The 16,329-nt window shown below is 38.9% G+C and overlaps 1 protein-coding gene across 2 annotated transcripts in view; it reads right to left on the bottom strand.

The window, feature by feature from the left end:
• Positions 1-291: 291 nt before the first annotated feature.
• The window catches only part of PDSS2 (decaprenyl diphosphate synthase subunit 2), a 127,448-nt gene continuing 111,410 nt past the window's right edge, over positions 292-16,329 (bottom strand). For both annotated transcript variants that reach the window (XM_086744989.1, XM_086744988.1), the window contains 2 exons: positions 13,155-13,190; positions 292-2,554 (listed from right to left, as the gene is read on the bottom strand). In XM_086744989.1, coding sequence (XP_086601115.1) covers positions 2,396-2,554; positions 13,155-13,190 — 195 coding nt within the window. In that variant the 3' untranslated portion in view covers positions 292-2,395. The remainder of the gene's footprint in view (positions 2,555-13,154; positions 13,191-16,329) is intronic.

The following is a 16,329-nucleotide window of genomic DNA, read 5'->3' on the forward strand; positions in this document are numbered from 1 at the left end:
AAGGGGCGGGGAGTGTACTAATACACAGCAGTGATTATATTAATAATACTAATTATTAATTAGTACTAATACACATCAAGAGTTTCACAGAGGGGTATAATAATTTGCTTGTAGTTTACCTGGAAAAAACAAGACAACAATTTCTTAACAACTACAGGCAAATATCTTAAACACAAGATTACTGGATACCATTGGTAAGGGTCAACTCATTTTTTAAAAAAATTAAGGTTAAAGAATAGTTGAAGAGCAATCAGAACGTTCTGGTGATAAAAATACAAAAAAAAAAGGTAATTAATTTTTACTGATTCACCTTTATTAGTAAAAAGTACAAATGAAAAACTGTACTTTCATTTAAAGATAAACCAAGCTTAGACAGTTTTGTAATATATTTGATATTGCTTTCACACAACTGAGGTGACTGAGGTGAGATGGCTCAGAGTATCTCCAGGAGACTTCTTTAGGGCTTCTTGCAGCCCTAAATAATTATGAACCAATTAGCGTAGATGTAAGACAAAGAGAAGGCAATGTATTGCTCCTGCTATATGCAATGTAAAAACCAGAGCCAAAACGCTCCTGGATTCAAATTGGATTGAGGTATTTCTTTCAAGCACATCTTCTACATTAGACGAGCTCAGGGAATTTCACAGATGAAAATGTACAGTAGTTAGCTAATGCAGATGTCCGTGACTGCCACTGCCTGGGCTAATCCACGCGTCTTGGAGCTCCTTTTCTGTCTCCAGCCTTCCTGCTGCAGCAACAGCGCTAACTCAGGCAGAAGTGACAGAGTCTTGGGAAGACAGAAAATGCCAGGGCAGGCATGGGAATGAAAGTGCAAGCAAGCAAGAGTCTGGTGTTGAAGCCTTTCTCCAGAACAAAGTGAGTCCTGAGTTCTGGATGCTGCTCCCATACAAAGACTGTGTCTCAAGGGTGCTTATTATACATACATATTATGGTACAATATAGGCATATATTACACAGAATGTTATGTACATTATGCAGGATGTATTTTCAGTATATTTTTAGAGGACAGAGTTTTTATTTATATTTCGCATTCGGTGGAATGCAACACACTGGTCTATGACAAACAAGCTGTGTGAAGGGGGATAGAGTGCAGGGGGAGAAGGAGGGAGGAGAGAATTTAACAGGAATAACTCCTCTTAGTGTTTGAGTGAGCGATGTAATGAAATCTGTTTGCTGTGCTAGCTGTCTCCAGATTGGGCTGTAATTACACCACAGAAGGAAGAAAGGTAGCTGAGTCTCAATCTAGATCATTTATGTAAACTCAGCCTTCTTGTCAACGGTGCTCTCAGATTGCATGCATGCAAACCACAAAAATCATCTCCTATGAACAAAACAGAGACAGTTTCAAATTGCAGGCTTCTGATACACCTTATATGCTGTCTGTAATTCGACTTCAAAATTCAACACACTGAGGTTCAAAACTTCTCCAGTATTTTCTGCATTTTATTCAGCGCGGTGAAAGACTGTACTCACAGAAGAGCGTCCCTTCTTCCTTTCTGCCAAAGGCTAGCCTTACAAATTAACATTTATTTGGCTTACATGAACGCCAAGTGTCACAAACCTAGGAAATTCTTTTGTGTAAGACTGTGTTGAAACAAACTGCTTGATCTGAGGAAGGGATATTCCCTCCCCCAGGAGAGTTGGAAAAAACTCATTCTTTGACCCAGAGCAACACATTTTATACTCACAGTATAAAACCGAGGCAGTCATTTCCCTTAACAGAGCCAAATTAATATTTGATTAAATATTTTAAAGCTCCTACTTACCATGCTTGACACATTTTCTCAGCAAGTTTCTCAAATACGGAAAGCATTAGGCACAGGGTGATTTTACATCTGAATACATAAAAACAGTGTGAGGAGACATGACTGCATGCAGACAGAGAGGATTTTCCCCCATTAATCCCCTGAACTGCCCTTCCCCTTGATAAGCAGGTACGTTAATTCCTGGCTTCGGCAGCTCGCTTCTCTCTGGGCAGGTTTAAGCAGGTTTCTTGTGACACCTGGATCTTCACAGCCCTCCCTCCATCCATCCCTCGGGCAGGAAAACCACCGGCCTCCGCCCTGGCACCGTCCCCGCCAGTGCCCAATCAATACCGAGTTATTTCCTGTCCATTTGCTGAGGTCACGGAAACGGGACTCATTAATTATTTCTACTGGTGCAGCCTCAAGTGCGCTTCTGGCACAAAAAGCGAAAGCCGGCTGTGACCTTTTTTCTTCCCCCTCCCGAAATTTGCTGGTGGCAGCAGCAGCGGGCTTGTGTTCCTCCACTGGGATGCGGAGAGGAGGTGACCAGCAGTGCGAGGTGTCGTCGGCGTCCCCGATGGTTTGCTCGCACCCATGGAGAGGCAGCAGCTCCTCCTCAGGCGGCGGGGTCAGGGAAACCTGGTCACGGCGTAGACGATGTTGGCCAAGGCAGCCCTGGCCTCAGAGGGAGGGAAGCGCTCCAGGGCCGCCAGCGCTCTCTTTCCATGGCAGCGACAGAGGTCGATGGCAGAAGTCACACCTTTGCCGGCCTTGATTGCTTCCTGCAGCTGTCAGAAAACATAGGCGCAACAAGGTAGGTTTCGGCAATGCAGGCACACAATTATCTCTGAAAGCACGGGGCTCCCACCACCCCTCCCTGAGGTAAAGGCAAGAACTGAAGCCGTCAGACAAAGCTCAAATACTCTCAGCTGCTCTGTTTTGGCTCCCCACTACAGCAGAACTGTGGGTAATTTAAACTATATTACCCATTACTTCATCACCTGAAAGATGCTGGGCCTCCAAAAGGCACGCTTAATTTAAAAAAAAAAAAAAAACCAAAAAAAAACAAAAACCCTAAAAAATACATTTTAAAGTACCTGGGCATCTCATGCCTAAGCCACTACCTGAGAGCTTTTGTGCAGAACTGGCAGATGAGCCGCTCACTTCCTGTCTTGTTTTCTATAGTCAAAAACTGGATTTTATGAACACTCATTCTATCTTGGTTTTGGAAACGGGCACAGGATGAAGCACATTGAACTCTTGTCTTTTGTAATACAGGTTTCTATTTATATATGATACGATTACATTTGTTAGAGTGGAAAAAAAGCTAATTTTGTCAGTAAAATGCTATACGTTAAACTTTATCATACAAACATACATATCCATGCAAACTCAATCTTCCCAGTAAGGCTAGGGAATCTGACAATGGTTTGGTGATGCACCATATGAGAAAAAAAACATTTTCATGAAATAACAGACATTTAATGGCAAGCCGCGGGAAAGATTTGGCACCTACAAAGCCTGGGTAAATGACAGGTTAAATTCTATATGAAATAACACAAACAAATACATCAAGCAAAACATGCTGGTTTTTCCCAGTACCTCAATTTAGCTGAAGCTCTAAATAGTAATCACATTTATTACGGACTTTTTTTTTAATTATTATTTTTTCCTGAACAGCATCATGAGACTGTCACGAAACACCATTACATTTTTCTACCGTAAAATACAGGTGTCCCCAGACCAGCTCCAGCCTGATGCCTCATGCCGGAGCCTGAGAATGAAGACTGGCTGGATCTTTGGGATTTGATTATCCCAAAAGCATGATGGCATTTTATCATCTTTAATGTGTCCCACCTGGCTTTCATAGGGGGGTTATGTGACCATATCAGCTTTTTAGAAAAGGGCTTTTCTTGAACACAGATATCTACAGTAACTAATTATACAGTGGTTTACAAATTGTGTTTTCCTCCAATACACAGATCAATGCTTCAATTAATTTACAAATACATTAGTATAGCCTTATCTAGTTTAAATCATGTAAAGAATATCTAAGCCATGACCAAATTGTAAAAGTCACTCATTTTTACAGATACTTGCATTCATACAGAATGAATGACACTTCTTATCTAAATACAAACCGAAGTAGATTCATTATCTGTATTTAAAGATGAAATTAGCTGAAAGCATATTACAGCACTTGAGTGTTCAAGTCTCAGTTCATAAAAATTTTATTCTCCACTTCAGTTGGAATCTTCCTGCACTGTGCGCTGGAAAGGAACTTGCCCTGAGGCATAAATGCATTGCATAGTTAATTCAACACATCTTCTAACGAATGGGAATCAGCCAAATAACCACAGCTCTACGGCAAAGGCGGGGATAGGTGAGATGAGGTACGCTAGCAGCGTGAAAAGGTGTTTCTTCCCCCTTCCTTGAGGCACAACTTTGCAAGATGGCAGAACCCACACATCTTGAAGCAAACTCTGCTGAATTGCTAAAGCTCATTAAAAAGGTTTAGCATACCTGGTAATACTTATGTAAGTATATAGTGAGATGTAAACAGGAAAGAAAACAGCTCCTGAAAAGTCTTCAAATTGGCCAAAGATCAAAGGAGCTTAGCTTAAGCATATATGATTGCATACACATGCTGTGACTCTCTCGTAACACCAAAATCTGGAAACGGGGACAATTCCAACACAGGGACACAATCCGTTTACACCCTTGTCTTCTGTAAGCTCTTAGAGGAGGACAAACGTAGTGCCTTGAAGCCAAAATAATTGCAAAGCTCATGTCAAACTATATGCAGAGGACTTGCTATACAAAAATCAGACTAATTTGCTATTGAATGTTTTCAAGCAAAGTTCAAGGAACCTCAAAATGAAAAATACACACTTATATGGCAAGCTCCTTCTTCAGCTTTTCAGTTAGGGATCATCCTAGGTAATGAAAAATTTATAGTCCTTAAAAACTTACCTGTTTTATATTCCATTTCCAGAATCAGCAGGTCAACTCAAATAAGCATACATGGAGGTGAACCAGTCGGGATTAACCAGACTGCATGCTACCTCTATCTCAGCTGGGGTTGTAAAAAGAAAAAAAAAAAAAAAAAACAAACAAACCCACAAAACGAGTACAAATTGGGCTGCTTCTATGATTCTTGTAGTGGGATAGTTATTAAAGAAATACAGGATACAACTCCATAGGAAACTAGGCTCAGTAGCTGTGCTGTATAAAAAAACCCAACCCTAATTTAAGACTTTAGCTGTACCATTAGTTGTATTGCAGTTACACTTTCCCACTCTCAATTTTTGAGCTTCAATGATTTTATGTAACGAACTTCACAAATTAAGTACATTAAAAAAAAAAAATCAACTTAACCAGTTTAGACATATTATTTTTTAATTCAATTTGCACAGGAGCAGCTAATTTTTGAGGAAAATAAACAGAAAAGCAAATTGAATTGCTTTCATTTGTTACTCAATAAACCTTAATTAAGCTTTCTCATTAATTTCCTCTAAATAAAGGAATCTGCTGTTTCAGTCTCTACTCATATGGCATCATTTTGTGCATCAAACATATGTCCACTTGTAGGAACAATTTAATCCATCAATAAAACACAACCTTCTTCAGAGTGGCATTCAATCATTAAAACTGAATACAAGTCAAAGTACAGATTGCTTAAACACACTTTTCTCCAGTTGAACTGCTAGATACACTGCAATACTGCATTTCAACTTTTAAGCTTTTGTTCAGACCATTGGCACTAAAGTCCTACTTCATTCTAAAGGTGCCAAGAATCTCAAAAAGATCACCAACTGGTTTTGGTTATTTAAATTCGGCTTAAAGATCAGTCCTGCAAATAGCGCAGCCAGGATAAGACTCAGATGAGAAGTGACGCCTCTCCTAACATACCAGCACTGTTTTCCTTCAGCACCTTCTGTTTTCCTCAGTATATTCAGATATTGACCAGGCTGGACAGTTCCGCCTGGTACACATGAAGCTCAAAACCACAGTTTTATGTCTGAAGGTTGTTCTATTCATCTAAGAAAAAGCAACAGCAATGCCATTATCTTTACAGTCTGGGAAAAAAAGATGCCTGACTGAGCACTGAGAGCAGAGCACTCTGAGGTTTGCTAGGCCAAGAACAGAACCAAAACCCAGAAGAGCAGCCACTTTCTATGAAAAGGGGGATCTGGGTTCAAGATCTGGCTTCCATCTCTCACATTAACAGCTACTGGACAAAACAGAGGCAGTTTTGGAGCAATGGCCATGTAACTATATAGAGTCCATTCATGGTTCTGGCCCTACATGGGGGAAGAGAAGGATGCTCATGGATGAGAACTTTACTTCTCTGTTCACTGACTTACACTTCTAAGTCCACCTTAAGACCGAAAGAGTATCCTTGAGTGTCCCACCTCTCTGCTTATGAGCTAGTAAGACATTAAAACTAACAAACTATTTTCTGCAGTAGAGCGTGAGTAACAAAAAGAAAACCTAGGTCATACCACATATAAAATTGTCATTAATTCATATTCCCGCTCCTATTTTGTAGCATTAATGTTTGGGTTTTTTTTTTTTTTTAACTAAGTATTTAGTCACATTCATAAGGGATATTCTACATTGGGATTAACAACCTTGACTGGGTCTATGTAGCTTTTAGATTCTACTGATTTGTTACAAATATACAAAGAGTAATGAAATGGTGACGGTGAATCTCAAAATCAACTGCTGGTTTCACATATGGTACTAAATGGTCATCCAGCAGAATTTGCCTCTAACTCAATCATTCAACTAGGCTCAAATCAATGACCAGTAGGCCAAGAGGTCCACATCCTGTTTTTCTAATGTTTCAGCTATACTCTTTTTTCTTCATAGTTAATTATCTACACACATATTTCTTTCTTGAAACATCTGTCCTTGCAGCAAGATCATCAACCACTTATTAGGCTGTGTTAACACATGTATTCAGCATGCAATTACTATTTGGGACTTGTGGGACCATGTCTGAAGTGCTGTGCCCAATTGAACGATGCAAAATTTCTCACCCCCCAACATCCCAATGACCGATACAACCTGTCCCCAGCAGCGATCACGGAAAATGAAACTGAGCAGTCAAGCAAAGGAGCAAGATAGAGCACTGCCCCCCTGGCCACTCCGCACTTACACACTGAGCATGACATTTATGGCATGGAATGCTCTCTTTGGCCAGTCTGGGTCAACTATTCTGGTTCTGTCCCTGCCAGCTTCCTACACCTGCACATTAGCAAGACCTGGAAAGTTGGACAGTGTCCTTGGTCTCTTTAGCAATAATTCATAACATGTGTGTTTATCAACATTCTTCACTTACCAAATCCCATACTAAATCCAAAACAGTGGCTACTGAGACGAAAATTAGCTTAATCCCAGCCAAAACCAGGACAGTATCTACCTCTTATTCTGTACCATCTACATCATGCTTTGATACATACACAGATATAATTCCATCGGCCAACAGGCCATCCCTCCAAAGTTTCTGTTAATTTAGTCCATGACTTTGGGTTCCATCTGTCTGAAACCAGGACAGAATTGCTTAGTTCAGCCTTCAGCTGTTATTGCTGTCCCAGCCACCTCACGGGCAAGTGCAGAGGAGTCAGAACGGGACCCTTCTCAGAAGTGTATGTGGAAGGGATGAGAGGCAACAGGCACAGGCTGCAGCATGGGAAATTAGGCCAAAGGAAGTTATTTTCCATCAGGAGGGAGGTCAAGCACTGGAACAGGTTGCTCAGGTCAGCTGTGAAATCCCTGTCCTTGCAGATACTCAAAACTCAAATGAGCAAACGAGCACTGGCTCTGCTTTGAGTGAGAGGTTGGACCAGACATGCCTCAAAGGTCCCTTCCAACTTAAATTATTCTATGATTCTATGAGTAGAGTTCAACATGCTATGTTTCCCAGTCTCTGTCTTAAAAGGCAAAGAGAAAATTTCTCATCCATACCACAGCAGTTAAGAATTTGCCTTTCACACCAACTGTTCTGGATTGCTGTTTGACAGAATGTCTTGCCTGGGGGCAGCAAGAGGTCAAAGAGGGAAGTTAGGACTGCTAGATTTTGGAGACTGAATAATTAAAGATGACAAAAACTAAGCAGGTGTTCAAGTATAAAGACAACTAACTTCAAATCTTCTCTGCTGAGATATTTCTGCCTTATTTCCTGGCCAAAGGAAAGAAGATTCCTTTCACATAGCTCTACCTGTAGGGAACAAGAAATTCAGGGAGGAAGACTCTCGGAATATGTGGTAAATATTTTGGCTATACTAGATTTTATGTGAAAAGGGAGAATGAGAACACTGAAATTCTTAATTTTGTTTGGAATGGTCAAACTTAGGATTAATTAAGTGACAAGATATCAACAGGTAACTTCAGATTTTATCCTTCTTGTTTTAGAAGAACGATTCTGAGCAGCTAAATTTGTTATATATGGAAATCTTCAAACATCATGTATTCTCTCTGATCTTGAAGTAAGCTAAAACATTCTACATTTCTAAAGTGCACAGGACTCACTGAAACAAAAAGAAACCTCAAAGCACAAAATCTAAATTGATCTGTGTGGCCAAGTGACTGAATAATGCTCTAAGTGTTTTGCAGTGTTCTGCACTGGCTTTTCTAAATGTATTTTCTCTTTTGTGGGAACACCATGCTCAATAAGCACTGATGTTTTAGACTGCTGAAATGTTACCTTGAAAACGTACCAACATGTTTCACAGATAGTAGATAAATTTTGTAGATTTTTTTCCTTTGTTTTTTACGTACCTTGGAATGTCTCAGCATTCACTCTTACAGTTTTTGTGGTTGGACCCAGGATTATTTTCTTCCTTCTCAAAAAGGACTGGACAAATCATTTAAGTGCATCACTTCATAATGTCATGAGATAAATTTTTTTTTTTTCCTAAATCTTTGTTGGCTATATATGTAGAATGATATGCTACTTGAAACTGGAGCAGTAAATCTATCCAATATTTTCTTAGAAACTTTTTCTATATAAAAGGTAAAGAAACACATCTTTAAAGGGCATAAACACCCTGTAGAAACTTCAATTAGTAGGACTACTCATTGGACAAATGGAAAAATTATCTTTTTACTTAAAACTCAAAAATACCCTATCTAAGAGGAGACCAAATGTGGAGAGAGTCACCCCCAGCAGCAGAGGAAAGATGGCCTGCTTACAGGGAGCTCTGCTACTCCAGCTGTTAGACAGTTCTTGTACTACACTTTGCCAAAAAATTACTGATTGATCGTACAGACCCTTTAATATTTTAGAAGAGACACCAACTCCTCCTCCTTATGCCTTTCCATGTCTTTCACAATGAACTTAAGTCCTACTAGCTTTTAAATCTAAACAATGGTAGTTAAGTAATGCCTGTTTACCAAAAAGCATGACTTTCTTAAATCACGTTAATGCGTATACTGACTGAAAATTGTAATCTTAGCACACACAAGCAATTAACTTGATATTTATGTTAAGATGTTACAGTTGTTTGCTTTAACGAAACAAAAGTTGTGCTGGATTCTGACGCCAAAAAAGCCATGGAAAATACCCACTGATTAAAAACAAAGATGCAACCGATTTTTGGTACTGGGTGTACACCTTGATAATCCAAACCTGGTTAATTCCAGCAAAGGAGAAAATTGCTTCTTCTGTATGGTTTCGGCTGCTTTTGTAATATTACTAACATGTCTGAAAAAATCTATATTCATTAAATCACTGACAATTCTGGTTTTTAATATACGTAACAAAAGGAACTAATGGCAGCAGCTGCTCCAAAACAAGCAAGACAAATTCTCATGGAAAGCCACCACACGTCACAAGCATCTACAAATAACAATCCTCTGGTTTTAGCTCTTTGCTGCATTTCAGGAGCAAGAGAGTGAATAGTCTCTGGCCTGTAGTCCCATGACGCATCTCATGACAAGCCTCTGACATTTAAACAGAGCCATGGGACCACTGTCATCTACACCACGGGACAGGAAAATTGCTCTGCAGACAGCACTGCAGCAGGATGAATGCACTGACCACGGCAGTCAACGGTGAGCTGGGGAAAGGGAGCCACGTGACTCTTGCTAACACACCTGGATGGCACTGTGTTACCATCATTTATTAGTTGCATGACAGTAGGCTACCACTGAGAAACCTCCTTGTTTCCGAATCTGACCTTTCCCGTTTTTCTTCTCTCTTTCCTACCACATGGGAAGTCAAGACATCAGTGCCATGTAGTGTATGAACGACTGGATCTACCGCTTCTTGACTCATGCCACTTCCAGTACTGTACAAAACCTGCTCCCTGTGTTAACGTCAGGCACAGTGTTTCATATACAAACCAACAAAGCATGTCAGTGCTGATGGACCGTATTTCCTAGCCCAGGTTGGATGAAAGGCCTCTGAAACAGACAGCAGAGTAAATGGACAGGGCTACAGTAAAACAAATGAAGTTCTGCTGCATCCTCTTTTATGTGACTTAATTCATCTTTTCTGAATATTGCATTTAGAAAAACATCAAATTCTTACAGTACCATACTCATTGGCTGCAAAAGACGAGATTTATTTCTTTATTTAGCATTACCTTATAATTTTTCTAGAGTCTTGGCCAGAAAACAAGAGTTATTTCTATTTTACTCATTTCTGCTACAAGTTGTGCCTTTGTTACTCTCATTTAACAAGTCTGTATAATGCCAAGCACCATTAATGCCTTGACTTCAGTGGAGAGTTTTTAAATCAATATTGTAAAATAGTAACAGTTAAATTGAGAATGTCCATTTGTTGTTTTGGAATTACACAGCTTATCTTGCATGCAAAGTAGATATAAAATGGATAAAAGCTTTTTGATTTTAAAAATCTGAGATTCTTGCCAAAATCCCACATACAAATGAGAGTGACAGGAAAGTTGCTGTCTCTTTCAATGACATATACAAATTTTGTCCCTACCATATATTTGTACCTTCTCTTTTGTTATCTGAGAAACACCATTAAAACAGAGCTGAAATTACTTTTTCATCTCTGGAACAGACTTTCAAACACCACAACAATGGATCAATAATTTGTCTGGATGTCGTGTGGTGGTATAGTGAAGGGAAGATAAAAAAAAAAAAAAAAAAAAAAAGAAAGAGTGAAACATTCAGATACTGATGTAAGAAAACATATTCAGAAACACAGACCTTAAAACAAGCCTTTTGTGATATCAAAGTCCTTCTGATAAAAAGATTGAGAAAAGCTGAGAGAAAAAAAATTTGCAGAAGATAGTGACCTTATTGACACGACAGTTTCAGACCTAATGAAATTAACAGAAAGTATTTCACTTCTATATTTATGTCGGAGTCCTCACTAAATTTACTGGTACCATCTAGATTTTTTTTTTGTCAGTGAAAAAAATCAGGGATACTATTTTAATATAACATGCATCAAAAGAACAAAAAAAAATAAAGAGGACATATATTGGAGACTCAATGAGAAACAAATTCCCAAATTTGATTAGAAATATTAAAATAATTCCAGCAACTGAGCAGAAAGATGAGAGGGGACTTTGATACTGAGAAGAAAAGACCGAGTAATGTGCAAAACACTGATTCTAGAGATGTAGAAATAAAGACAACACAGCAAAGGGCAAAAAAGAAATACTCATTTGTACTGCACAACATGCCCTCTAATGGCCTGTGAACATGTACTGGCCAAGCCACTACGCTGGGGTGAGCTACAGGTTACTGGGAGCATTTAGCATGGATGTAACTAATGACTGCTTTTATTTTAAATGAAGAAACATAGCAGAGATGGATTTAACATCATAGTTTTGAAACTGACTTCTACAAAAACCAAAGTTAATTATTGTTTGAGCTCACAAACACCATGGAGAATTTTTCACTATCATTACTAAACTCGTAATATCTGTCCTTGTGTAAGAGGTGATTACCCAGAGCTAGTAAAATCACATGCTTTCTGGCTGAAGTCAACTGCTCAAAATACAAAACTTGAAGGGCTTTTCCCCCTTCCTTTCCTTTTATTCAAGTGTCCAAGTTGCCCACGCACACTGTAAGTTTTTAAATGTCATGGGAAGGATTCAAAATATGAAATAATTTCAATAAAAATACAGAATACACTGACAAATATTTAATTCAGTAAAACAATTTCAGATGCTTTTCTCCCCCCTCTTTTTTTTTAAACTATGGAAATGACATTGGGCAGATCACAACTGTAACAATTAAAAGGAGAAAACCCATTCTGCACTTACAAAAGCAAGTAGCCTAGCTTAAACATTCACAGAGGTGTCTCACATACTCAGACATAGTTGAAGAAGAAGAAATTTAGTGCTCTCAGTGGTGATTTACAAATTCACAGTTGTATCAGTTTTCTTCTATTGTAGAAAAAAAAAGAAACACAATGAATTTAAATAGCAAGCTAAGGTTGAGATCTTTTTTATGTTCTAAGAAAAAGGAAGGACAGAGAGCATTTTTAATAATCCAAATTATTCTGTATTAAGAAAAATTGTAATTATAACAAAAGTCTGACCTGCACCTGTGTGTTAGCCTTCCACACTAAAGGCATTCATAGCTGTAACACTTTTCAGGCCCCAGTTCAAGAAAAAATTCTCAATCATGCATTTGGCTCAATAATTTATATATTATTTACCATTGATGATGGAGATAACGGAATCCTCATGATCTACTTAAGAGTCAGAACAAGACAGGTATCTTCCTCAGTGAGCGAATTAGAGACACAGCTTCATCTTCTGTCTCCACCACAAGCATGCTGTGCTCCAGTACTTAACCAGGGGAACCTTCTCAGCCATCTCCTGCAGCTCTCAGAGCTTTACTGTGTCCCAGCTACTTTCAGGAGATAAGCTAGTTAGTTCAGGTCTTCCCTTACTATAGATCAGTCCCAGCAGCAAATACTGACTTAGCTAAAAGTTGTAATGGGGACTAGAAGAAACACAGTTTATTATAAAACATGTATATGTATATTTTTTAATAGAAGACATGGCATTAAGGTGAGATTAAAAAAAGTAACAGCATACTTTATCAATATATAGAGACCACTGATGGGAGCTAACCTGAAAATGACTGCAGAAAAAAACCCACACAGTAAAAACCTTCAGAACACTGGTTTCAAAATCAAGTTTGGGGAAGTCAATGGGATAAATAATAGCAGAAGTCATTATGAAATAGCTACATTTGATACTCACAGTACAGCTTCCTATTACTGGCTTTTTAAAATCAAGAAATTGCACAAGCCACTCTCCCTCCATATACACATGCACAAATTACAATCTGACTTTAATAGAGACGTTTCTCTCAACTGCCAAGAATATCCTTGAAAATATTACAAAACCCACTAAAAATAATAAGATTTAAATGTAATTTACCAACCTTCTTGTAGTCCATTATATTTCCATTTCCTTGTGCCTTAAAGAGAAAGAGAGATTTTATATAAGACATTACATACTACACACTAGAGTTGCAAGAATAAAGAATGCAATTAGAAGAGCTACTACTTGAAACATAACGGACTTCCTTTAGGAATCTGATACAGAAAAACCTGAAATACAATCAAATGTGTTGCCAGCTTATACAACATGGTTCTGTTTCAGAAGAGAGCTGCAGATACTCAATGTAAATTTTAGGGGTTTTTATTATGACTTGTAGTTAAACATTGGTTAAACCAAAATGTTTTGGTCTTAAGAAATCCTGCTGTTTGCATTAATTCATCTCTCCCAGGAGATTCTGAAATAAACTACACTTTGTATCAGCAATAACAAGATTTATTTTCTTAAAAGAGAACTCTCCATAGATGTGTAGTGATTTGCACACTGGTAACAGTCTAGAGCACTCAAAAGGGGATGTCAGGACCATGTCAGCACTATTAGACCTAGACAGAGATGCTTTTGGTTTTGAATTGTATTTAAGTATCAGCATCATCATTTACTTAAGCAGCAGACACATACAACCTATAACTCCTAACATATTCAGAAAGAAGTATACACAAGTTTTAAATTTCTTCTTGTCCAGATGCATAAAAATACATAGTCCAAATTCCTCAATTTTGTCACAGGAAGATGTAGGAGAGAAGACAGAATCATAGAATGGTTAGGGTTGGAAGGGACCTTTAAAGGCCATCTAGTCCAACTACCCTGCAAGGAGCAGGGACATCTCCAACCAGATCAGGTTGCTCAGAGCCCCGTCCAACCTGACCTTGAATGCTTCCAGGGATGAGGCATCCACCACCTCTCTGGGCAACCTGTGCCAGTGTTCTGCCACCTGCCCTATAAAAAACTTCTTCCTTATATCCAGTCTAAATCTACTTCCTTCTATTTTAAACCCATTACCCCTTGTCCTAAGGCCCTGCTAAGAAGTTTCTCCCCATCTTTCTTGTAAGCCCCCTTTTGGTACTGGAAGGCCACTGTAAGGTCAGATCCAGTTGTATCACTATCACCTCAAACAATGCCAGCTCTTCTCTTTTCAGGTACAATGAGAAAAAAAATCACCCATTTCTTTCTCTCTAGCCTCCACAAGGGAAGACCACAAACCTCAGTTCTTCTGGAACTTGTCTCCTGAAAATGTGTAGATTAGGACCACTACCTCTCCATGTCCTCTGTGGGGACTTCACAGAGCAGCTAAGAGGAGCAGTTCAACTGGCATAAGAGCTGAGGCCTGCACTGAAGAGGAAAACTATGTGGCAAGCACAGCTTCGAAGAGATGTTGCCAAGATGGCACAGATTTGGAAAATATATTAATTTTTGTAAGAGAGAAAAAATAAAATAGATAAAAGAATCAATGAGAGACTAAGCAAGCAGAACAGCAAGGAAAACAGTAGATAACAAAACTGACTTCACTGAAGGAAAAAGGGGACTGATCCACAAAACTTCTTTACTACTCTCTTTAAGCTTCTTAAGAGTGAGCTTTTCTGGAATGCATATTAAGAAAACAGCCTGATAGCATCTGGGAGTAGCAAAACCACTGCCAATAACTATGTCCTTATTCGTGTGTTCCTGTCTCTTTGATTTGCCAACTTTCATTCATACCGGTTGGATCTTACGGCTTCTTCAGAATGTATCTAGTAGTTACATTGTGTATTAGAACACAACAGAAATATGTTCTTTAACAAATGATTCCCTACATGCAGATTCACACTGCAGCAGAGAATTTGCCAACGTTTGAGGCACGTGATTTTCAGCCTCAGCAATAGCAGAAGAGGTGTGCTCAGCATGCCTCCTCCTGCGTCTAATGCACATTACAAAAGCAAGAATGTTTTCTCATGCTCTGTTCCCCTCTACCACTCAAGTCAATGGCAGTTGTGCTTCTCCAAGCAGCCGCGTCATCTAATCTGTTTCCTAAGTCTTCTTTACTACAACTGTACCTTTGCTTTTTTTCCTTTTTATCCTCACAGTAGTTTGGCTCTGACTTTTACTGACCCCAGTCTCAGACACATAGATCTTTTTTTTTCCTTTTACATCAGACTTCAGTATCTGGTTTAGCTTCCTCAAAGGTATTAAGCCTGATTTGCAGAAGTTATGCACTCTTGTCAAACTTGGGTAACTTTCTAGGTCTCACTGCTTGGCTGGGGAGCTCAGCCTCTGAATGTCAGGGCTCTGGGCCCTCAAAGAGAAGTATCTGCTTACCAGCATATCAGAGACATGAACAACCAACTCAGCTCAGCCTTCCTCTCGAATACCAAAGATCACCATGTGCCATTAGTGAGGGACAATAATACCATGACATTCTTCATTAATAAATGAGGTGGTGTGAAATCAATTCACCTTGCCAGGAAGAAGGATCCCTGAATCCCCCAAGAAATTACTCAAAATGCATCAGATAAGCAGATCACAAGTGGATGATTTAAGACAATGCTTCTGGAGCTGGCTTTCAGGATGGTTTCCAAGATCAACTTTTCTTTATCAGATAAGATGGTCCCTTTTATATGTTTTAAAACCTGTACTTGAGAAATGATTGATAAAGCATTTGATAAATGCTTTTCTTCCAGCCCTGCTTCTTCTGAGAAGGCTCAGAAAGATATGGCAAAAGGTACACTGATTAACTTGGCCTAGATGAGATGGTTCTAGTTTCTGACTAGAAATTACAAATGCTATGACCTAAGATGGATTCTAGACGTGTTCTTGAGGAATTCTGCTTAATTTCTTCACTCAAACTTTGATCTTTTGTACCTCACTGTTCACATGTTGGATGCCTGTTGAAGCTAGAGAATTTTTGCTCTCATCTAGCAAGAGTTATCTGTAAGTGGCTAAAAGTGACCAACTTTTCTGTCTTTTGACCCCTAGGAAATCTTCCATCCTATAATCCTGGATTATCTGCTACGTTTTAAGAACGCAGGGCTTTCCAAAAGCTCAGTGGGACTGCATTCAGCAACTATTACAACATTTCATTTGAAGACAAGCATTCAAGCATTTCTTTGTCTGCCTACCACAGTGTTTCCTAGGAACCCTTTAAGGGGTGGTTTGTTGTGTTTTGTTTTTTTTTTTTTTTTGAAAAAAAAAAAAAAATTCAGGACCCTACACCAACCCATATTCCTTTTAAAAGACACACTTGA

This window comes from Chlamydotis macqueenii, chromosome 3 (genome assembly GCF_036417535.1).
Source record: "Chlamydotis macqueenii isolate bChlMac1 chromosome 3, bChlMac1.mat, whole genome shotgun sequence".
NCBI classification, from domain to species: Eukaryota; Metazoa; Chordata; class Aves; order Otidiformes; family Otididae; genus Chlamydotis; species Chlamydotis macqueenii.